General features: G+C 32.7%; 1 protein-coding gene and 1 non-coding gene across 5 annotated transcripts in view; both read right to left on the bottom strand.

The window, feature by feature from the left end:
- The window catches only part of LRRIQ1 (leucine rich repeats and IQ motif containing 1), a 200612-nt gene that overhangs the window by 33301 nt on the left and 141992 nt on the right, over window positions 1–25319 (bottom strand). For all 4 annotated transcript variants that reach the window (XM_073214774.1, XM_017680333.3, XM_017680334.3 and 1 more), the window contains 2 exons: window positions 8161–8229; window positions 2099–2228 (listed from right to left, as the gene is read on the bottom strand). In XM_073214774.1, the coding sequence (XP_073070875.1) occupies window positions 2099–2228; window positions 8161–8229 (199 nt within the window). The remainder of the gene's footprint in view (window positions 1–2098; window positions 2229–8160; window positions 8230–25319) is intronic.
- LOC118973224 (U6 spliceosomal RNA) lies at window positions 9661–9767 on the bottom strand. Its single transcript, XR_005062457.1, has one exon. It is a non-coding gene; the product is annotated as a U6 spliceosomal RNA (small nuclear RNA).

Genomic DNA, 25319 nt, shown 5'->3' on the forward strand with positions numbered 1-25319 from the left:
GAGCCAAATGATTGAAAGTACCAATAATGATAGGTAATTAGTTATAAAAAATATTTTATCTACTTTCTAATATATCTTGTCTTATGAGAAAGGTGAAACTTCCTATTTTAAAAACAGCTCAAGTTTGTTTAATGCATTATATTAATGGTCACAATTAATGTCTGTTTAAAACCAGAATATTGACAATGTCTTCTTTAAGAACTCCTGTTCTTAAAGAAAATCATTAAAATACTACTTTACATATTATATTTTCAAAAGAGAAAAACCATCAACAATTATCTGTTGCAACAAATGTTTTAATATAACTTATTTAGGAGCAAAAGATATTATTAAATTTTTGCCTAAAATACATCCTGAAATATTTTGCTTATGTTTTTCACACTATCTGTACTTTTGCTTTTAAATCTCTGAACTAGTCTTCTCCTATCTGGTTAATACAGATGGTAAGCCATGGGTTACACAATATTTGTTTATAGTTCTAAAGATGTCATCTTATGAATGCCACTAAATTGACTAATACCAATATAAAACAAATTGTTTGCATTACTTTCAATACTTAGTAAAATAAAAATTATATTGATCTCTTTATTCCTACTTTATTTGCTCACAATGAAATAGGACATAATAATCCAGACTGTAAAATATTGTTTTGATTTCACTTTCATTCTTCACTTTCTTTTCCAGATTTTTAAAGGAGTTTTTTAAAGGAACGGATAGAAGTGACTATGTATAAGGGCTACAATTCATATTACTTTTAAAAGGTGTCATTTTTTACAAATTTTAACTTGCTGCTAAATTAAGCTTTAATTTTCATAATATCTAGATTTTGTTTGTTACTTACCTAGTTATTACCCAGAATAATAGCCTGGAAATATTTGCAAAGTGTCATCTACATTTAGAATCAATACTGGCTTACATATTTAGTAAATGCTCATAATAGCCTTTTTAAAAATTACTATTTTGGGGATATATGTAGCTAAGATGAAAAAATCTTGAAAATGTATGTAAAGAATGTTATCTCTGAACTTTTATTTCCTTAAAACTTCAGTTTAGTGGTTATGCACATATTACATTGCTATGGGCTGAATTTTGTTTCCTAAAATTCTTATGTTGACATCCTAATACCTCAACTTATAACTAATACATAATACCTAATAGTAAAAATAATTAAAGCACCTTCCATACCTGAGAATGTGACTGTATTTGGAAATAGGGCCTTGAAAGAAGTAATTAAGGTAAAATGAGGCCATATAGTCGGGCCCTAGTACAATATGACCTGTGTCTTTATAAAAAGAAGGGATTAGAACACAGAACAAAAATGGAGGGATGATCATAGAAGGACACAGGGGAAAGGTGGCCATCTGCAAGCCAAGGAGACTTCCAAAGAAATCAGATTTGCTGACCCCTTGATCTTGGACATGTTGCCTCCAGAACCAGAATTGTGAGAAAATAGATCTCTGTTGTTCAACCACCCAATCTGTGGTACTTTGTTATGGAAACCCTAGCAAACTAATAGGTACATTAATTTAATAATTGATTACCAGTTAGGCTATCAGCTAATGTACATATTAGCACCTTGTTTGTTGTAAAGGGATATAAACATCAAATATCTTTAACTTAGTGAACTCACATCTATCCCATGAGATAGATACTATGATCTTACTCTAAAGGACAGGAAACTGAAGCATTGAGAAATTATTGAAAATAGTTATGTGATTGGTAAAGTGGGAGTGTCAGGGTCAAATTATAATTTGAATTGTAAAACATAAATGATAACAAAAATAACACAAAGTAAAATACAACCTGTAATACATATGGTATTTATAAACAGTTAATGGATACCATGCATCTTACTTTATAAAGTAGAATCATGTGTGGTTCATCTGTTAGATTTAAGCATTACAGAAACAGAATTCTCAAGCATTTTAGGGTGAAAAATATGTTGATTAAATCTATTCTATCTAAGAGGCCTTATAATAACCTGGCAGCGTGGTGTATTGGCCTTTGGCTACAATGTCATTTAGCACAATTAACCTAGGTTTCACTTTTCAAGATGTGTTTACAATGCAAAAATCTAATTTAAAAGAAATGACCTCACCATTTCATATTTCTGGAACTAGTTTCATGAACCCCAACCTGTGTGTGAAGCCATTGACATGTATATTCTTTACTCCTTTCTAATTTTTCATTTGCAGTGGTATCCTTGTAAGTAAATTCTTCTTCCTTACCTGGGGGAAAATAAGGAAATTTTATTTGTCATTTAAAAAGATCAAATTTTGACCATGCAGTTCAGCCTATGCCAGACATTTTATCACAAGAACTATAGAAAAAAGGAAAAAAAAAATTCATGGGAGCTAAATAATCTGTAAGAAAAATGCTAGTCACTTACAGATTAAGTAGTTTTCCTGCTTGAGTTTCAAACCCACCTATTTTAAAAAATAAAGGAAATGTTTTCATGCAACCAACATTCTATAGGGCTTGACTTCCAGTTTTTAATTTAAAAATTCAAATAATTATTTTTGGCAGACAGTAGAATTCTAGTATAAAAAAGAATATCATTATGTTTTTTGAAGCTTATTTTAAAATCCAGTTGTTCCTATACTAGTTTTCCTCATATGTAGAATTTATAAATTATACTAGGGGTATTAACCAATACACTATTTTAAGCATATATCAGGTTTAGGGAACCTGAGCTTATGTCTTAGCAGCTATTTCAAAGATGGAGGTGGGGAAGCACAGTAGTCAGATGGCTCTGGAAAATATACAAGAGAAAAAATTATACAAGGTAAGAATATAAAGTAACAAATATAAAAGAAAATAATGAAAAAAAAAGAAAAATCCAACCCTTATAATATTCACATGTAAAATTTCATATATATAATACACATATCATAATACATAATATATACATATATTTATATATATTCTTTATAGTTCTTTTTTTATACATTAGTTTGATTTTTTGCTTACATACAAACAATTTTGTCTGTATTCTATACATCAACTTTTCAGTTAATCCTATAAAAAATACATTCAGTTAAATGTAACTCTCATCCTAATATACTGTTAGTGGCTATACTGTGATGTACCAACTGTTTTTAATTATCCCATTTAATTAACTCGTTTTTTCAGGTAAATTAAAAGTAACAGGCCTGAAACTACAATTCATTGAGGAACACTTCAGAATCTATAATGTCAGACAGGTTTAAAGCTTTCACCAATTTACCACATACTATGTAATGTTACTCATGTCACTGAGCTACGGGTCAATACGGGAATATTTAATTTTTAAAGCTGTTGATAATGTGACAAAAATATTGTCCATTATGGTATTAATTTATATGTCTTTACCGTTAATGAGATTGAACATTATTTCACATGATAACTTATTAATTATAGGTTATTTGGTAAATTACCTTTCTTGTTCTCTTCAATTATTTGCTGGATCCTAGTATTTCCCTTTATGATGTTTTCAATTCACCATTCATAATCCTTTATCTGATATCACTGGTGCAAATATTTTCTCCTGTCCATTTTTTCATTTTAGTTTCTACTGTACTTTCAAAAGGGACACCTTTCTTTTTCCTTAGGTGTACAAATGTATCTATTTGCTAGCTGTCTTCTAAACTACAAGCCAATTTCCCCTCATAACTTATAGGTTTGCATCTCCCAATTCAATACACTCACATAAATGAGATATAAGATATCGGGGGAAAATTCTGTAGTCTCCTAATATTTTGTCTTCAACACTAAAATACATTGGTTAACAAAACTCGTTTAAGAGAAGTCTACTCTCTCTCTGCGTCTTCAGTTTCCATTTCCTCTTTGACTTACTGCAATATGATTTTGTCAAATTGAAACTGTCCTTACTAAGAAGGCCTTAAACTGTCTTATTAAACAATCTAATTCTTTATCTTCATTGCTTCTCTGCTGAATTCAACTACACAGGCCATCTCCTTATCTTAAAACTCTTTGCAGGACCTTGAAACACCAGACTCCAAGGGCTTCCTTTCGGGATTCTTCATGGATTCCTTAAGATTTTGGTGTTTCTCATTCTGCAAGTACCTAGTAGCCCACCACTCTCTACTCTGCCTGGCACTTCCTGGCTTCTGAGGATAGTAAACTAGAGACATTGTTTATTACCTCAAGGGACAGGAAGCCTAGAGGACTAGATAGCATCAACCTCTTTCTTATTCCTGTTCTCGTATCTAGCTGAACTTCAGAACCACAACTTGTTTTTATCATCATCATCCTGAAGTCCTAGGTTATCCAGACCGGATATTCTGGAGTCAACCTAGGGCTGCTCATTCCTGAAGTACCAGCATCCAATCAGAAAATAGGTCGAGGCCAGCTGCTGGGCATCTCACTCATCTCTGGCTCCTGTTTTCCATCCCCAGCTGCCCCATTGTTATTTCAGACTCCGTTTGAACGGAAGTGGGCTGGCTTGTATGTGGTACCATAGATGCAAAGGTACCTTTGTTACCTAGCAGAAGAGAAGGGGCGCACCTCCTCCTGACCTCAATGCTCTCAGTCCCCTCTGGATCCCAACCCTTCCAGACAGTCTGGGCGTTCTTTCGCTCAGTACTTTTTTCTTCTGTATTTCCAATACCTCTCAAAAATGGCTTTTTACCTTTTCCTCTACTTTTTTCTCTTTCTCTAATCAGATAAACTTCTTGAAATAGGAGACAAAGCCCAATCTCTGTTGCATAACTGCCATTGTGCTTCCCCCCAGTGTAGACACTGTTGTCCACTCCTTCCTCCTTAAGAGTTCTGTTTCCTTCAGGTTTTGTTTCATTACACTCTTGTTTTTTCCTCTGACCTTTTGTTCAAACATCAGTCTCCTTCAAGGGTGCCTCTTCCCTTCCCTTTCCTCCAATCACAGTATTCTTCTCTGGGGTTCTATCCTGGTCCCATCTCATTCTAGACTATACTTTCCTGAATTGGAATATTCATTCAAATATTCAAGTTACTTAATCATGTTCATTATCTCTTTCTGAAACATCCAAAGCCTCTCAGGTATTCCACAGATCATTTAAACCAAGTACATAAAAAGGCTGAACTCATGTTTTATCACCCCACCTTTCCAAAGTTCCCATAACATGATCACCACAGTCGATGAACAGCTCAGAGGCCAGAGGGTTGTACTGAATCAGCATTCTTCCTCACTCTCAAATGCATATTTTACCTCATAAATTCTTTTCAAGCTGTCAAATCTTCTGTATTCCCATTGTCACTGTTCTGATTCAGGCTACTAGCGTCTCTTCTGAATTACTGTTAAGAGCCTGCTCACTGGTTTCTGCTTTTCGTTCTACTTCCACGTACACATCTCCATATTGCAAATGGTCTGGCTAAGTTACAAATGTCATCACGCTGCCTCACAGGGTAAACTCCTGGTTCTACACTCGCTTTGGATAATGTTCAAAATGTTTTGCATAGCATACAGGCCTTGCATATACCTTTAGACACAGATGTTAGGGTCCTGCCTCAACCACCCAGATAAAATTATTCAAAATGGTCTCTTTGATTCAAAGACTTTATGTCTGCAGATTATCCACCTTACCAATGGTGTCCTGTCCTTGCTTCAGGTCTTTGGGTCTCAGTTTAGAAATTATATTTTTTGGTGTAAGCCCCTGATCTTCCAACACTATGCTTCTAATTCAAATTAGGGCTATCCTCCCAAGGATCCCGTAGTGAGCCCATGATAGCATTTACTACATTATATTTTACTTTTCATTCATGTGTCTATTTGACCTACTAGAATATAAGTTCTTTAAGTAGTACATAGTAGGATGGTGTTCAATAAATACTGGCGAAATAATGGAATATTCATCATAATTGTTTGATTTTTTTTCAGTGCCCTGACAAATGTAGAGCTGGAATTCAGATTTTCATCATGTAGATGAACTTGTTTATTGTGGAGGATAACACATGTCTAAACATGATTGACTTAATTCAGAGACTTCAGCTCTGAAAGTCAGAATCTGATTGATAAAAATTGATAATTAAAAGTAGCAAATTAAAAAACAAACAACAAAACTATTCTGTTATATAAGCCTACTTTACAAAATGTCCACCATGTATGCCATCCTTGAGGAAAGCAGTTCAGCTTTTAAGAAGTTCACCAAAAGAAATGAAGTCTTTTAAAATTAATAGAAATATTTTTTTTATAAAAAGCAAAAAAAAAGTATTCATTAAACCCATATGCTTCAAATATAGTTGCTTTCTAAATTTTTAATATAACAATATCCTATAGAGGGAGATTAAGATTCAATTATCATTTGGGGCACACAAAAAAGAAGATAATTATTTATATTTTTAGTACATATGGCAACTTTCCCATGAGTACTTTCTTTTCCTTAATGGCCTTTCTCAGTAATGTAATAATGAAACAATCCTGGTCTCATGGATGAAGATGAGTTCATTCTCTCCCAAAAGATTTTGGAGGACATGGCTGCATGCTGAGCAAAGTGCTTCATTGTTGCAAATACTTTTGGTAACTTGATAAACATCTAATTCTATGTATTTTGTGCTGGAAATACTAAAAATATGAGTCATTATAAAGTGTAAGTGGTCTGTATGTGTTTATTAAAATAAGGTATTGCATCATACTGCACAAATGAAGTTGGAATTTGGCATAAATGTTACACTAACAGAATTTTAAAGTCATTAACATCTGTATAAATACTTGTTGATAGGCTGTTTATGGCTTTTTCCTTAACCAATCCAGTCTGTTGTTGGAAAGTTGACAGCACTGGCATGAAACTAGTAACTCTCCAAGAGCTATTTGTGTGTGACAAGCAACATCCCTATTCTTTTAAAATATTTAAATATATATGTAACTGACTACTAAGGAAAAATGACTTCATGAATAAAGAAGAGGATTGTTGTGCAAAGGTTTGAAAACAGAAATTTTGGGAAAAGAGCCAAAACTCTAGGAAGGTCAAAGGCTACCTGTAGCACTAATCACTTTTTTACATATTTCACTATATTTTATGGCAGAGAGAGTTAAAAAAAAAAGTACTAGAATGAAAATACTTATTAGTTTCTGACATTTGAGTTACTTTTCAAAATTTGTCTGTTTAGAGGTTGGGTAGCACATAAAGTGTATGAATGACCTTTAGAAAGCAAAGAAAAATAAAAATGAGTTACTAAATCATATCTTTTAAAATATATGGGCTTTGCAGACACAAGTTTCAATACTATGGAATTGCTAAATTTAAGTGAATCCTTCTGAAACATCATTTTACAAAGTGGATATAGTTGTGCTTATTTACCCATTATAGTGAGTGTTCTGTATTCAACTTATGCATAATTCTGCCTGAAAGGACAGGTTTTGCCATTGTATTGTTCAGTTGGGCTGTATCTCCTTATTCATATCTTTATAGCGGAACACCAAATGCTACATAAAGGATGATTCTTCAGTTTCTTCTGTGAGAGCCACATAAGAAAATAACCGGTTGTTAAAGTCATATACATATGAATGCATAATATATCTCCACGTTTGCTTTTAACTAGGGCCAGGATTAGGGTAAATTAAGTGGGACAAACAAGATACTTGCCTTAAGCACACAAATTTAAAAAATGCCGAAAAACTCAGTAATCAAGATAATGTAATGTTTTAAAATCATAATTAATGAAAATATCCATGATGAACAAAATATCAAAGTTTTAAATGACAGGATCAGTCATAGCGCTGTGCCACGCTCTACTAGAACCTGAGGTGAAAGGAAAAATCAGTAATACTCATCCTTCTCTGCCATAGTATTGGTAGATTCCCCATTTCTAAGTAATATAATATATGTGTCAATGGGATATTGTTTTTAGAACTACCCAGTAGTCACTGTCTAAGATTACTTTCTACTGTTTCCTATGGAGCTGGCATGCCACTTAATTTTCCCCTATGAGTGCCTGGAATCATCACCTATGAGAAATTAATTATAAAATAAATTGGTCTATAAAGGAGAAGCTATACATTATTCACCCTTCTGTCTGCATAGCAACAAACATGCATACAGTAAATTAGCTTTTTCACTTAGTAGCTGTGTAATCTTGGGCTAACTATGTACTCTGCCTCAGTTTTCTCTTAAAATGCATAATAATAATAATAATAATAATAATAATAATCATATAAAGTCTCAGTTACCATGAGATAAGACTTACCTACCCTGGAGGCAAGGCTATCTGTAGAAGTCTTTAAATCCAGGCCAAGTTCAAGGTTCCAGGGGGTCACTGGCAGGAGGGAAAGATTCCAGGATTAACCACTAACCTAGACAGTAAATTTTCTTGGGATGAGTCCAGGAAGTCCAGAATTGTAAATCTGTAACAGGGACTTTTAAAATGTATTTTATTACATAATATATGAGGATTTTAGTGGGTCTTTAATAAAGAAAAATTAATTTCCAAAAGATAAGAAGGGTACACAGTCCTAATTGATTTGAAGTTATTTCAAATAATTTTTAGCAATTGCTCAGTAATAACCATGAAGGAGGTTCCCTTGACATGATTCTCTCTTGTTTCACCCTCTTAATTTAATTACTCTCAGAAAATATTCCTTTATTCAACCTAGACTCCCCCAGGGAGTGTTAATATAGTAGGTCAACCAAACTAGGACCCACCGGATAGAGTAACGGAGAGGCTGGTGATGTAAGTAGGTTGGCTTTCAAATAACACGGTCATAGTGGCCACATAAATATTACTGCCACCTGTTTTTTGGTATTGTTTGAGACTTCATGTCCCAGCCATATCTAAAGGTTTCAACTCTTTGGGAAGAATATATTTCTAACTCTACTCATTCATATACATTTATTAATTGAGGGCCAAGTAGATGGTCAATTTCTTTAATTATTTCAAAAGACTGATAAATGTTCTTATATCAATACATCAAAGATAGAGGTGTGATGGACACAACTGAACATTTTTTATATCATTGTAAGCATTGTTTCTTTAGTAGCTGTAAAACATAAATTCTCATAGCCACAGCATGTATGTCATACAATCACAAGGCATTTCTCATTGTCCATTAATTTTTGACATCTGACTTCTATATTTGTCAAACTTAAGAATACAGATATGCTTTTAATACTGAGAAGATAACTTATGAAATGCTGAATATATATTAAAATATTCCTAGTTATAAAAGTCAGTAAATATAAGTAAAACTAATTTTCTATCACAATTTGAGTGACGACACAATGCTTAATAAACCTAGCTCCAAATTTACTGTTTTTCATAGTTAATAATTTAAGCAAGTATCCCCATAGTCTGCTGAAGATTTAAGAATTTTCTAAGTGGATACAACATGAATGCAAAATTTTATCTTTTATTATACTATCTTTAGAAAGATAGAATTTTGTTTTATGTAGGAGAACTTCATTGTAAATGAATCAGGTCCTCCATTCACAGATTTCACTTTGAAAAGATAGGTAAAAGCATTACTCATCTACTCATACTCTGGAAAACGAAGTCAAGATGATGTTATAGGTCTTCCCTACAAATTAATTTATAGCTTTAAATTATTTATGTAAATATTGATTTGTGGAAGCTCTTTTTTTTGGATAATGAATTGGAAGTGGGGTTAAAGCTGGAAATAACCTCAATTGGGCAAGTTGCCTCACTGAGCAGACACTTAATTCCATCATTCATGAACATTAGAAAGAAAGGCAAAATAAGAAATGCTTCCAGACTATGCATGTCATTCTTGTGCAGGGGCCATGCTAATTTTCTCCATACCATTCCAATTTTAGTACATATGCTGCTGAAATGAGCACTGGAGGCTTTTCAAAATATTTTTATCTTGATATATATACAATGTACACAAAATGCTGCATATAGCATGTGTTTATGATTTCAAGATTTATAAATACACTGTAAATACATAAATTATGGGACATATATATAAAAATTGTGTAAATTAATCATATAAATAAAAATATAAATAAGTAGTCCATGGGACTACCGATCATTAAAAAAAAGTGGAACACTGCTTGTCCACCAGAAGTCTTGTTCAAAAATTTCTTACTTTCCTAAGGGTAACTACTCTGCTGAAGTTTGTAACTTTGACTTTCTTGATTTCCTTTATAATTTTCACCATCTATATATTAAGCATTTAATGTAGCTTTGTTTGCTTTTGAGCTATACATAAGTATGATAATTCTGTAGGTATTTTTGTCTTCATTTGTTCAATATTTGTGAGATTCATCTATGTTTCTTTGTATAGATTTATTTCATTATTTATTACTGTAACAGTTTATTGCTGTATTCCACTATATGGATGTAGGAGAATTTATCCATTCCATTGTTGATAGACATATGGGGTGTTTCTGGGTGTTGGCCATTAAGAACACCATCCGGATGATCCTTGTATAAGAGCTTCTATAAGATAAATATCTGGGAGTGTAACTGAAGAATCATATGGTAGTTATATCTTCAACTCTACTGTAATCTCAAATTGTTTTCCAAATATACCAAATTACATTCCAATCAGCAAAATATATGAATTCCATTGGTTATATATTCTCTAACACTTAGTTTTATTAGGCTTCTTTTTAAAATTTGCATTTATCTGCTACCAAATGAAATTAAGCACCTTTTTCTCACAGTTATTTAGATTTCTTCTTTTGTGAAATATATATTAAAGTATCTTGTTTATTTTTTCTATTAGGCTGATTGTACTTTAATGATTTTTAGGAATTATTTATTATTCTGGATTTGACACCTTTGTGGGTTATATGTGTGGCAAATATATCCTCCATCTCTGTGAGCTGTCATTTCACTACATTTTTGGATTTGCAGACACTCATAATTGTTTATGTAAATATCAACATGACCAAAACCTTTTGCATATATTTAAGGAAATAATTCTATATACAAGGTTATGAATATATTCTTCTACATTATCTTCATTAAGATGTATATTTTTGCTTCTTACATTTAGGTCTTTAATGCAGCCAGATTTACTTTTAGTATAGGTAATTAATTAAGATTTATTGAAAAGTCTACTTATCACCCACTGAGTCAGAATGCCATCTCTCTTAAATACCAATTAAGCATATTGCACAGTCCTCTATCATTTGTCATTTTCTATATATTTTACTCTACTCTGCTCTACCTTACCCTAAAATTGCTACCGTTCTATCTCATCCCATCCATAGTGTACCATCCATAACATACAATACTGTATACATACCATACCACACCACTATATTCATTGTCTCATTTGCCTCAATTCTATGTTAAATTATGGTATTTAGCAGGTTCTCCCACTTTATACATGTTATTGAATATGCTTTGGCTATTTGTAGATTTTGACTTACCATACAGATTTTAGATTCTACTTGTAACATCCATAAACAAAAATCTTTTAGTATTTAAGAAAAATTATGAAGTATATATAAATTAATTATAAATTAATTTGGGAAGAGTCAAAATCTTTGAAATTGTCTTCTAATTCATACATTTTTTTGTAGTTTCCTTAAAATTTTTGATAAAATTTTATAATTTCCCCAATAAGGTCTAATAGATCTTTGTGAGACACAGTCTTCGGCATACAATTTTAAAAATACTGTCACAGGTTGATTTTTTTTCTTCCTTTTTGCTTGTCTATAATATGAGTTAAGGTCAGTTTCAGTAAGTCATATTTTTCTAGGAAATTTTTATTTCCTCCAAATTTTCAAATGTATTGCCATAAAGTTAATCACATATTCTCCTACTACAATTTTAATCTGTATCATTTCACCCCATTTTCATTCCGGATGCTGGTTATTTGTGCTTTCTCCTTTATTTTCATGGTCAGACTTACCATGGGTTCATCAAATTTCTTTTAAAAAATTTCAGCTTTATTGATATATTGCATTTTTTCTATTTTATTAACTATCTCTCTTTTATACTACAATACATGTTTTTAAGTTATTATTCAGCTATTTAAAACTTTTTTCATATAATTTATTTGATGCATTTTAGATGTTTCTTAATTTTCAGTAAAATGAAGACTTTCTAGTTATCTTTTATAGTGTATTATTGATTTATAGTTTATTAGCATTATATTCAGAAAACACACTGCATGTAATTTCAATTCCTATGAAACTTCTGAGACCTGATTTAAGGCCAGTGTAAGTGAAAGTTTGTGAATGCTCTGTGTGTGCCAGAGAATAATGTGCATACTACAGCTGTTGGAGTGTTATATGTTATTTAAGCAAATGTTATTAAGTCAGTTTGTCCAATTATGTTATTACTGACTTTTTGCATGTTTCTTCTATACACTTCTAAAAAGAGATGTTAAAATTCTCCCAATTCAGTTAGGAATTTTCACCTTCTTCTTGTAACTTCTTTAATATTTACCTTGTATTATTAAAAAAAATTAGTAACAGTTCATTTTTTAGAAGTTTTAGATTTAAAATAAAATTATGAGGAAGGTAGAGAGATTTTCCCATATATACCCTGTCCCCCCACACACAAAGCCTCCCCCTTATCAATATACTTCCTCTGCCCAAGCCCCAATGTTAAATCTATGAACCAACATTGTTACAACATATGAACCTATGTTGAGACATGATAATCACCCAAAGTCCATGGTTTACATTACAGTTCATTCTGGATGTTGTATCTTCTATGGGTTTGGACAAATGTATGACCTGTATCCATCACTATAGTATCATACAGATTAGTTTCACTGTTACAGAAATCCTTTGTGCTATTTCTCCTCATCACTTCTCAGCTGGATCACTGGTAAGAGCATGGTTAGTTTTATAAGAAACCTTCAAACTGTCTTCCAAAGGGGCGATACCATTTTGCATTCCTACCAGCAATGAACGAGAGATCTGTTGCTCTACCATCACCAGTATTTGGTGTTTACAGTGTTCTGGATTTAGGCCATTCTAACAGGTGTGTAGTGTTATCTTATTATTGTAATTTGCATTTCCTTGATGACAGGATGTGGAGCATCTTTTCACATTCTTATTTGCTATTTGTGTGTGTGTGTGTGTGTATGTGTATATATACATATATATAATATACATACATATATATATATATATATATATTAGTGAAGTGTCTATTAAAGTCTTTGGCCCATTTTTTAATCTTTTTTTCTTGCTGAGATTTAAGAGATCTTTGTATATTTTGGATAGCAATCCTTTCTCAGATAAATGTTTTACAGATATTTTCTTCTGGCCTCTGGCTTGTCTTCTCATTCTTTTGACATTGTCTTTAGCAGAAGACACATTTTAATTTTATTGAAGTCCAATTTATCAATTCTTTCTTTCATGTATTGTGCCTCTGCTGTTGTGTCTGAGAAGTCATAGACATACTTAAGGTCATCTAGGTTTTCTCCTAGTTATTGTTTAGGACTTTTAGGGTTTTATATTTCATTTAGGTCTGTGATCCATTTTGAGTTAATTTTTATGACTTGTATAAGGTCCGTGTCTAGATTCTTTTTTTTAATAGGTGGACATCCACTTGTTCTAGCACCATTTATTGAAAAGGCTACTTATACTCCATTGTATTGTTTTTGCTCCATTGTCAAAAATGAGTTGATCCAACAACATTCTTCAATGAACTGGAACAAATAGTTCAAAAATTCATATGGAAACACCAAAGACCCTGAAGAGGCAAAGCAATCCTGAGAAGAAAGAATAAAGTGGGGGGGATCTCACTCCCCAACTTCAAGCTCTACTACAAAGCCACAGTAATCAAGACAGTTTGGTACTGGCACAAGAACAGAGCCACTGACCAGTGGAACATAATAGAGACCCCAGATATTAACCAAAACATTTATGGTCAATTAATATATGATAAAGGAGCCATGGACATACAATGGGGAAGTGACAGTCTCTTCAACAGATGGTGCTGGCAAAACTGGACAGCTACATGTAAGAGAATGAAACTGGATCACTGTCTAATTCCATACACAAAAGTAAATTCGAAATGGATCAAAGACCTGAATGTAAGTAATGAAACCATAAAACTTTTAGAAAAAAACATAGGCAAAAATCTCTTGAACATAAACATGAGCACCTTCTTCATGAACATATCTCCCCGGGCAAGGGAAACAAAAGCATAAATGAACAAGTGGACTTTATCAAGCTGAAAAGCTTCTGTACAGCAAAGGCCACCATTAATAGAACAAAAAGGGACCCTACAATATGGGAGAATATATTCACAAATGAGAAATCCGATAAAGGGTTGACATCCAAAATATATAAAGAACTCATGCACTTCAACAAACAAAAAGCAAATAATCCAATTAAAAAATGGACAGAGGAGCTGAACAGACAGTTCTCCAAAGAAGAAATTCAGACGGCCAACAGACACATGAAAAGATGCTCCACATCGCTTGTCATCAGAGAAATGCAAATTAAAACCACAATGAGATATCACCTCACACCAAGTAAGGATTGCCACCATCCAAAAGACAGATAACAACAAAGGTTGGCGAGGTTGCAGAGAAAGGGGAACCCTCCTACACTGCTGGTGGGAATGTAAATTAGTACAACCATTGTGGAAAGCAGTATGGAGGTTCCTCAAAAACCTCAAAATAGAAATACCATTCGACCCAGGAATCCCACTTCTAGTAATTTACCTTAAGGATGCAGCAGCCCAGTTTGAAAAAAGACAGATGTACCCACATGTTTATTGCTGCACTATTTACAATAGCCAAGAAATGGAAGCAACCTAAGTGTCCATCAATAGATGAATGGATAAAGAAGAGGTGGTACACATACACAATGGAATATTATTCAGCCATAAGAAGAAAACAAATCCTACCATTTGCAAAACATGGATGGAGCTAGAGGGTATTATGCTCAGTGAAATAAGCCAGGTGGAGAAAGACAAGTACCAAATGATTTCACTCATCTGTGGAGTATAAGAACAAAGAAAAACTGAAGGAATAAAACAGCAGCAGAATCACAGAACCCAAGAATGGACTAACGGTTACCAAAGGGAAAGGGACTGGGCAGGAGGGGTGGGAAGGGAGGGATAAGGGCAGGGAAAAAGAAAGGGGGCCTTACGATTAGCATGTATAATGTGGGGGGGCATAGGGAGGGATGTGCAACCCAGAGAAGAGAAGTAGGGAATCTACAGCATCTTACTATGCTGATGGACAGTGACTGTAATGGGGTTTGGGGGGGGGGGGATTTGGTGAAGGGGGGAGTCAAGTAACCATAATATTCTTCATGTAATTTTAGATTAATGATAATAAAATGATTAAAAAAATGAGTTGGTCATATTTGTGTGGGTCTATTTCTGGGCTGTCTTGTGAGTTCCATTGTTCTATTTATTTTTTTGCCAATACCACACTGTCTTGGTTACTGTAGCTTAATGGTAAACCTTAAAGTCAAGTACTGTCAGTCTTCTACTTTTGTTCTCTTTCCACATTTTTTTGGCTATTTTGTGTCTTTTGCCTCTCAATATGAATTTTAGAATTAGTTTTTTAATATTTACAAAATGATTTGATGAAATTTCAGTGAATATATATATCAAGTTAAGAAGAACTGAAATCTTGACAATATTGAGTCTTTCATCCATACAATGGAATATTTATTTATTTATTCTTTGAGTTATCTCACCAATTTTATAGTTTTCCCTCACACAGATTTATATATTCTTTGTTAGATTTATATCTAAATATTTAATATTTTTGTGCCAATGTAAATGGTACTGTGTTTTTAACTTCAAATTCCACTTGTTCATTGCTGGTATATAGGAAAGTGATTGATTTCTGTATATTAACCTTAGATTCTGCTCACTTGCTATAATCACTTATTAATTTCAGAAGTTTCTCATTAATTTTTTATATAGATAATCATGTCATCTGCAAACAAAGACTGATTTGTTCTTTCCTAATCTGCATACCTTTTATTTCTTTTTCTTGTTTTATTTCATTAGCTAGGACTTCTGGAACAAGGTTGAGAGGAGTGGTGAGAAGTAACATCCTTCTTAGGAGAAAAGTTCTGAGTTTCTCACTATCAAGTATGATGTTAGCTCTAGGTGTTTTGTAGATGTTCTTTATTAAGTTGAGGAAGTTCCCCTCTATTCCTAGTTTGTCAAGAGTTTTTATCATACATGGATGGATTTTGTCAAATGCTTTGCATCTACTGATATTATTGTGTGATTTTTCTTTCACTTGATACGATGGATACATTAATTCATTTTTGAATGTCAAAGCAGCCTTGCAAACCTGAATAAATCCCACTTGGTGGTGATGCATAATTCTTTCTATGAATTGTTCAATTTGATTGGCTAATATTTGGTTGAGGACTTTTGCATCATGTTTCTGAGCAATATTTGATCTGTAGTTTCCTTGTTACATCTTAATCTGGTTTTGGTATTAGTGTAATTACAACCTTGTAGAATGAGTTAAGAAGTATTCCTTCTGCTTCTATCCACTGAAACAGATTGTAGGGAATTTGTACAATTTCTTCCTTAAATGTTTGTTAGAATTCACCAGGAACCCTTCTGGACCTGATGCTTTCTGTTTTGGAGGGTGATTATTGACTCAATTTCTTTAATAGCCTATTCAGCTTGTCTATTTATTCTTATATTAGTTTTGGCAAATTATCTTTCAAAGAATTGGTCCATTTCATCCAGGTTGTCAAATTTGTGGGCCTGGAGTTATTCATAGAATATTTTCTATTATTCATTTGGTGTCTACGGGATCTCTACTGATGCCTTTTCCTTCATTTCTGATATTAGTAATCTTTTGTCCTCTCTTCTCTTTTTCATAGCCTGGATGGAAGTTTTTTTATCTTTTCAAAGGACCAACTTTTGGTTTCATTGATATTCTCTATTGATTTCCTGTTTTCAATCTCATTGATTTCTTCTCTAATTCTTATTTCTTTTCTTCTGCTTACTTTGGATTTAACTTGCTCTTTCTTTTCAGTTTCCTAAAGGAGAAACTTAGATTATTGATTTCAGATCTTTCTTTTTTTTCCAGTTAGTTCATTCAATGCTATTAATTTCCCAATAGCGCTGATTTTACTGCATAACAGACCTTTTAATAAGTTGTGCTTTTATTTCATTTTCAATTGGTTCAAAAGTTTCATTCAGTTAAAATACTTTAAAATTTTTCTTGAGACTTCTTTTTTTAACCTAAGCATTATTTAAAGTGTTTAATGTCCATGTATTTTGGGATTTTCCAGTTACCTTTTTGTTATTGAGTTCTAGTTTAGTTCCACTTTGGTCTGAGAGCAGACATTATTTTTGAGGCTATGTTCTATTGGTTCATTAAAATTAAAAGTATATCATCTCCCTGCAAAATTGAACTTTTTATCATTCAGAATAACACTAATGTTTAACGAACATTTGATAAATTTAGTTTAGTAAATTACTAATGTTTATAATGCATTTTTTACGTTTTGCCCTAAAGACTATTTTGTCTTATAGGTTATATAAGAATACCAGTTCTCTCTTAGAGTTTTTTTGTGTTTTTTTTTAATTCTTTCACTTTGAAAGTTATTTCACCTTTACAATTTAAGTTTGACTCTTAGATTTTTTTTTAAATCTAGAAACAATTGTTATCTGCTAACTGGGTTATTTAACTATTTACATGTAATGTACATTACATGTAATGTAAATATTGATATATCTGAGTATATGTGTATACATATATGTCATCTTATTTTGTGCCTGAAGATACTATGCTGTTTACTTTCTTGGCTTCATTTTGGATATGGTACTTACTTTCTTTTTATTGTTTTCTATCAGTGTGGAAACAGTATTGTTTGCATATTTTCATTTTAGTTTTTATCCTGGAAATGATAACATATGCAGTTAACAGATCCTAAAATTAACCATTTTTTCCTTCTCCTAGGGAACATAAGAATCATGTAACATTTTAACTTAATTTACCTCCATTTTGATACATATTTACATTTCTCTGTATTTTACTTGTGACATAATTAATTGCAAAAAGTATTACAGCTATTCAAACTGTCAATTTATGTTTGATTTTACCAACATATTTGCTATTTATGGATTTTTTCCTATCTTTTTGCAACTTGGATCCTTCACCTGGGATATTCTTGTGAAAAGGACTATTTAAATAAATTTCTTTAATAAGGTCTGCTAGTACAAACTCAGTTTTTATTAATATGAAAAGTGTATATTTTGTCTTTGTTCTGGTGAGACAGTTTGGCAATAACTTTCATTTATACAACTTTCAGATCATTCAAGATAGTCTATTCCCTTCTACCTTCTATTGTTACTTCAAGATATTAGCTGTCAGTTTAACTGCAACTTTGTTGAAGATTATCTGTACCCTTAATTCCCCTTACTTTAAGATTTTCTTTTTTTTTTGCTGTATAGAGTTTTACTCTAACGATTCTAGCTGTGCATTACTTTTAAAATTTACCCTGCTTATGATTTAATTCAACTTCTTGAATCTATGGATTGATGTCTTTCATTCAGTTCAGGAAATTTTTCAGTTATTATCTTGCTGGATATTGACATTGCCTCATTCTATCTTGCCTATCCTCTTAGAACTCCAATCAGACATAATTTAACCTTTCTCTAACTTCCTGTATTTTTATTTCTTAAATTTTTCATATCTTTCCTTCTCTACATTGGATTCTAAATAATGTCTTATCACATATTTCCAAGTTCATTATTTCTTCAGCTTTGTCTAACTGTAAATAAACCCATATTTTAGATGTTAGATTCAAATATTTTGTTTTTCATTTCTAAAATTCATATCTTAAGATTGTTTTTCAAGTTACATTCTGAATTTGTTTCAGCAGAATTGATGTGTCCCTCCTTATTACCCCAAATAAAGTTCTGTATCACCTGTTAGTCCTCCAACTCTTATTTTTTCAGCCCAAGTTTATTCCTCTATCCCTCTATCATGAATCTCTTATAGGCTTTCTTTGCCTGAAAATATTTCTGTGCTTTAAGTTTTACCAAATTTTTTACCTTTTGTTTTCCTTCTGTGTACTCATTATAAGCATCTTTTCTAAAAGGGATCATGTACAACTGAAGGATTGTCAATCTATGTAGAAGAAACAGTAACCAGGATTAGCTTTCAATGTAATTTGGTAAGTTGGAAAAATATATTAAAACATTGCTTATTGTTTTCTTAATGACACAAATTTAATATAGGTTGGTGTGTTAGAGAGAGAACTGAATTAGGAAGCTAAAAACTAGTCATGACCACAATTAATCTTAGTTTCATCATAGTAAAATGGGAATACATGCCTTGCCAATCTGTAAGGAAAACATGAAATCATGTGAGCACTGTCAGAAAAACCTACTATCACTTTCTTGTTTCTGTGGATACAAACTTAAGAAATGGCAGTTTTGTTTTTTAAGCCATGGTCTGTGTAATTTCAAGACTGTCTTCTCTTTCATATAGAAAAATCACATTTTCTAAGATGAGGTTTGTTTGTGACAATTCTTGTAACACCTGTCTTAAAATCAGAGCCACACAGGAAAATCTGACACACTATTACAGTTCCAAAGTATTTTAAATTAGTATTACTTGAAACTATTATACAGTTAATAGGCAATAATTATATAGCCCACAGTTACTAACAGTAATGCACAAATGAATCAATCAAAATGGGATAAAAATGTACACAAGAACAGTTCAGAAAGCAAGAAGGATTCATTATAGAGTTACAAGTACCCATTTTGGTAATTCATTTCTTTCTGACATTGTGAAATTAAAGTTTTTCTATTTCAAGAACTCTGAGGGTTTGAGACTCAATACTACTTTCAGGTAGAAAGAGCTTGAGGCTGTTTTATGACTGCTGGCAGAAGATACACAACTCCTAGGTTAGGGACAAAGATAATTTATTATTCACAGCCCAGCAAGCACTAGGAGCTTTAGCTTATCTGTGTTGGCTCCCTTGCCCCTCAGTTACCCCAGGGGTGAAGTGATATGAGCTAGTGGTTGGTTTGTGTTAACAGCGGAGAAAACGCAAGCTTAGGAAGCTCAAATATTTTATAATGGATTGCAAATTAACCTGCCTTTTGTACTTTTGATGAATAAACATTTTGGACAGCAAACAAATCTGCACTGTGCTTTAGAGGAGATGCCATCTCTATCTTTTAAGGCTGTTTGGTATACAAATATTTTTGAAAAGATGGTCTGGAACAAAGGGGTAGTTAGTTTCACACTTCCAGGGGGTTCAGAACTGCAAGGGACTTGTCTCATAACACTACCACCAGGTCAGTTTTGAATGTGAAACGGTGATCTATCTCTTCATTCCTTCTATTAGAATTCAGACTTAATGTTATAGATACAGTTAATCTAAACACAGTATTATTTCCTATTAAGTGTCTATGATTTTGAGTATTCAGTTTGTAAATTGTACATTTTTTTTTTATAAAATTGGTTTCTAATTTGAAGAGCAAGCAAATGAAAAAAATAAGCCAAGCTATTTATATTTAAGTTTAAAAGGAAAACAAAAAACAAAAAAGGAAAAGAAAAAAAATTAAGTTCTACTATCTTTGGGTCAAAATGTGCTGTTCTATAATTTTCTCATTCTGTTTTATAATTCTGTAGCACAGAAACACGTGTAGCTAAACTTAGTTTTTCAGTGAGCATAGATAAGAAGTATGCTTTAGTTATGAATTTATTTATTCTCCAAATGTGTGAAAAAAGCCATTCTTCAGAGAGTATTTACCATAGGAAAAGTATGAACCATAGGGAAAATACTGTGTCATAGAATACTGTGCCTTGTGATCAATTCATACATAATTTCCTATGGCTAGAATGTTTATTGTGCTTTTTCATTCCCATAATTTCACATCTGAACAGGCTTAGTAGATATTTACGAATTCCTCTGAGATCAAATACGGAAAATTTTATTTCAAAATTATTCCTTATTTTCTAAAAGTTATCCACAAGAGAAAAAGAAATTCCATGTTTTTTATTACAGCTGGTATATTAAGAACATTTTAAAATGTCACCATTTCCATATTCAGAAATATGACATTAAGGGGAATTTTGTGGGAAATTATGGCTTCCGGATGAAATGGAAACATTGTGGGCTTTGGAGTCAGCCAGATATAGGTTTAAATGGATACTACTCTTACATAAGCTCAAAGCCTTAGTTTCATTCTCCAAAAAATTGGGGATAATTACATTTTTCTTACCAGGATGTTATGAGATACAATGAGATACACAAAGTTCTTAGAGAGTATTCTTGTTACTAAACAAATTACATTCTATCTTATTTTCTCCTGAAGCAGCTACCTCAAAATGCCTCAGACATCAATTCCTTATTTATACATATTTACTAGGGCTTCTTATCATATTAATTACTAACCTAAAGATAGGGAACTAGTCCTTATATATTTCTATAGCTACACTCAGAGATAAATTCACAAATGAAACTGTATTTCTTTTATAATAAAGAGAAAACACAGAATTAATCTTTTTTTTTTTCAGGTGAGAAAGCTGATATTAGGAAAAGTTAAGTGATTTACCCAAGATACAATACCTAGTTAATGACAAATCATGAGACATCTTAGTCCTATATTTGTACCCTTTCCACTATATTGCTAATACTAAAGCAAATGGTAAGTTTAGAGTTGTTGGGGACTATAGTTGAGTGCTTTCCATGTTCAGAGGGGGTCAGGAATGTCTGCTAATATATTCTTCTGAGTTACAGAGCCAGAATATAGAAAGAACCTCTACAGAAAAATGCCAGTATTTTAGGTACTGTGAGTCCTGAAAAAAATCTCAGATTTATATAATAGTAGGTAACAATCCAAAATAGAGTGTGCTGTCTTTGGAATTCAATAGCTCATTGTCTAGATAATGCATAATATCAGTAGACCAGGTCCACTGATTTTTTTCTTCAATTAATCTAATTTTATGTTTAATCCATCTATTGAGTTTTTAATATCAATTATAGCTCATTTTTATGATTTTATCATTCATTTCATTTCTAGAATTGCTCTGCATTTGTTTCAAAGCTTCCTAATTTTACTAGTGTCTTATTGCTTCATTCTATTTTCAAACCCACTTTTATGTACATAAATACATAATATTTTATGTATTTCATCAAATTAAACATGCCTATTTTTTACTCTGTATCTGATGAATATACTACCTTCATGATTCAATGGACAGATTTAGTAGTTGTTTCTTGCGCTCATCCTCATGCTAGTGGCTTTCCCAAGGTGTTCCATGATTTTATTCTTGTTGTAGTTAATGTTCTTTAGATCTAATTAATGGGAATTTTTAAAATGTTAGTTTAAACCATCCAAACTCAGAAATATTTTTGATTATTACTGCCAGATACTAGAGGACACATTTATCTTTAACCTGGAGAGAAAACTCCTATGCAATCAGTTGCTACCTCTATGTACTTGTGTTTTCTTTTTTAAAAATAATTTTCATAATTTTTAACACTTATCTTTTATTTTAAACAAAAGTAATATATTTAAGGAGTTAAATCTGATTATTTGATATACATACACATAGTGAAATGATCACTACAGACAAGCTAACGTATCACTAGCTGTCATTGTGTGTGTGTGTGTGTGTGTGTGTGTGTGTGTGTGTGTGTGAGATGAGAGCACCCAAAATCTACTCAGCAATATTAAGGATTCAGTACATTATTGTTAACTATAAGCCATCAAGCTCTACATTAGATCTCTAGACTTATTCATCCTGTGTTCGTGTTTTTTGTCATTTCTGACTTCTGGGGAATTCTCTACCTTTGTTGCCAGCTCAAGCTTTCATTTAAAAATACTTTTGGGAGGACTGCTGTTACTTAATTTCAAGACTTAATATAAAAAAAGCTTCAGTAACCAAGACAGTGTGGTACTGGTGAAAGTATAGACAGAACAATGGAACAGAATAGATAGCCTGGAAAAAGACCCACAAATATAGTCAACTGATGTTTTATAAAGGAGCAAAGACAATACCGTGGAGAAAAGATAAGTCTTTTAGAATACTAGGGCTAAAACCTGGTCATCCACATGCACAAAAAAAAAAAAAAGGGAGAAGAAGAAGTGGAGGTAGAAGAATCTAAACACAGATTTTACACCTTCACAAAAATTAATTTAAAATGGATCACATATTTAAATGCAAAACTCAAAAAATTCCTAAGAGAAAACGTAGTAGAAAATCTAGGTGACCTTAATTTTGGTGATGACTGTTTAGATACAACATCAAAGGCATGATGCAGGAAATAACTAATTTAAAACTTTGGCTTTACAAAAGACACTGTCAACATCATGAGACAAGCCACAGACTGGGGGAAAATATTTGCAAAAGACACATATGAGAAAAGACTGTTACATAAAATATACATAAAACTCTTAAAACTCAACAAAATGAACAATCTGATTTTAGCAGTGGGTAAAAAAGTTAAAACAATGAGATACCACTACACACCAACTAGAATGGCCGGAATCCAGAACGCTGACAACACCAAATGCTGGTGAGGATGTGGAGCAACAGATCTCTCATTCATTGCTGGTGGGAATGTAAAACGGTCTCGATACTCTGGAAGACAGTTGGAAGGTTTCTTACAAAGCTAAGCATGGATCACTTCCCATGTGATCCAGCAACTGTGTTCCTTGTTATTTACCCAAAGGAGCTGAAAACTCATCTACACAAAACCTACACATGGATGTTTCTAGCAGTTGTATTTGTCATTGCTTGAACTTGGAAGAAACCAAGATGTCCTTTAGTAGGTGGATGGCTAAAGAAACAGAAGCATATTATTCAGTGCTAAAAAGAGATGCGTTACCAAGCCATGTGAATGGCATAGAGGAACTTCAAATGCGTGTTAATAAGTGAAAGAAGCCAATGTGAAAGACCACATGATTCCAACTATGTGACGTGCTGGAAAAGCTAAAGTACTGAGATAATAAAAAGATCAGTGGTCTCCAGGGACTAAGGCAGAGGGGAGGATGAAGAAGCTGAACACAGAGGATTTTTAGAGCCAAGAAATAATTCTGTGTGACACCATAATTACAGACACACGTCATTATTCATTTTTCCAAACCCATAGAATGTACAGCAGCTTATGTAAACCATGGACGCTGGGTGAGGATGTGTCAATGTAGGTCATTGATTACCACAAATGCACTGCTCTGGTAAAGGATGTTTATTGTGGGGGATGCTGTGCATGGGGGAGGCACATGGGAATTCTTTGTACTTTCTGCTCAGTTTTGCTATGAAACTAAACTACTTTAAAATATAAAGTCTATTTTAAATTTTTAAAAAATATTTTAGGTCAGCTGTACATGAATATTTAGTTTATCACATTGCCTGGAATACTGTGGAAGTTGAAGCTCAACATCTTAAGGCAAACAGGTGACAAATTTTAGTGAGCCAGTATGTGTCTTACATGGCTGGAGGGGATATTTGGACGCAGATGGGATTCTAGCAGTAGCAACAGTTTTGCATTTTCTACAGGAGACAGTGCCCAGCAGGGGTCCACACAAGTCCAGCTCATTATCTTGGGAGGACTCAGAGATCCACAGAATTATTGACATTTTAAACATAAGAATTTTTCAGCCTAGATAGATTATATATAACATAACAAAAAGTGGTAGAACTAGGAATTTAAAATCAGTCTAAAGCTCCTGCCAGAATATTTCTTAACTATATAATCACAGTTATTTTTATTTTCCCACCCGAGAAAGAAAGTCCAGCTCCCAATTTTATCTACCTTCATATGTAGGATATTTAGGAGTCAAGAATTATTTTTACACATTTTATTAAAAGCTAATTTTTGATGTTGTTATTGAAGGGATTTTTTTTTTTTTTTACTTTTCATGCTGTCTTTCTAAGGCTGGGTATTATTGGGAGGACATACATCTATGCTTCTTAACAATGTTATACTATAACTCATATAATTTTGTTAGTTTGCTTTTCAGTATTCCCCTTAATTTTTCAATTACTTTCTACTTTAACTTTATCTTCTATTTTTCCCTACTTTTACTTCAGTTATTTCCTTTCTCTTTATATTTTCTCAGTGCTCATAATATGGCAAGAATACAGACATCTCTGACACTAGTGAAAGAAATTTAGGTACAGTCTATAAAGGTATTTCTTGGACGAGTCATTCCATTTATAGAGTAACATCAGGGCTGTTGGGAGTGTGCCCCCTCACTACTGAATCTAGCAATTTGTTTATTCTTAGCTTCCTGTGTAGGCCCCAAGCTAGCCATTCTTGGATATGAGCTATTTCACTAACAGGAAGCATTCCCTGGCTAAGGGCATGTCTTTAAGTTAGTTGTCTATCTTTTACTGACATTTTATTTTTAACTTGATCTTTCAATCTCACAAATTTTGTGCCTGTACTTGCTCGGATTTGAGATGTTCCACCTTTTCTGTCTCTATTGCTTAAGATTTTCTG

This window comes from Manis javanica, chromosome 10 (assembly GCF_040802235.1).
Source record: "Manis javanica isolate MJ-LG chromosome 10, MJ_LKY, whole genome shotgun sequence".
NCBI classification, from domain to species: Eukaryota; Metazoa; Chordata; class Mammalia; order Pholidota; family Manidae; genus Manis; species Manis javanica.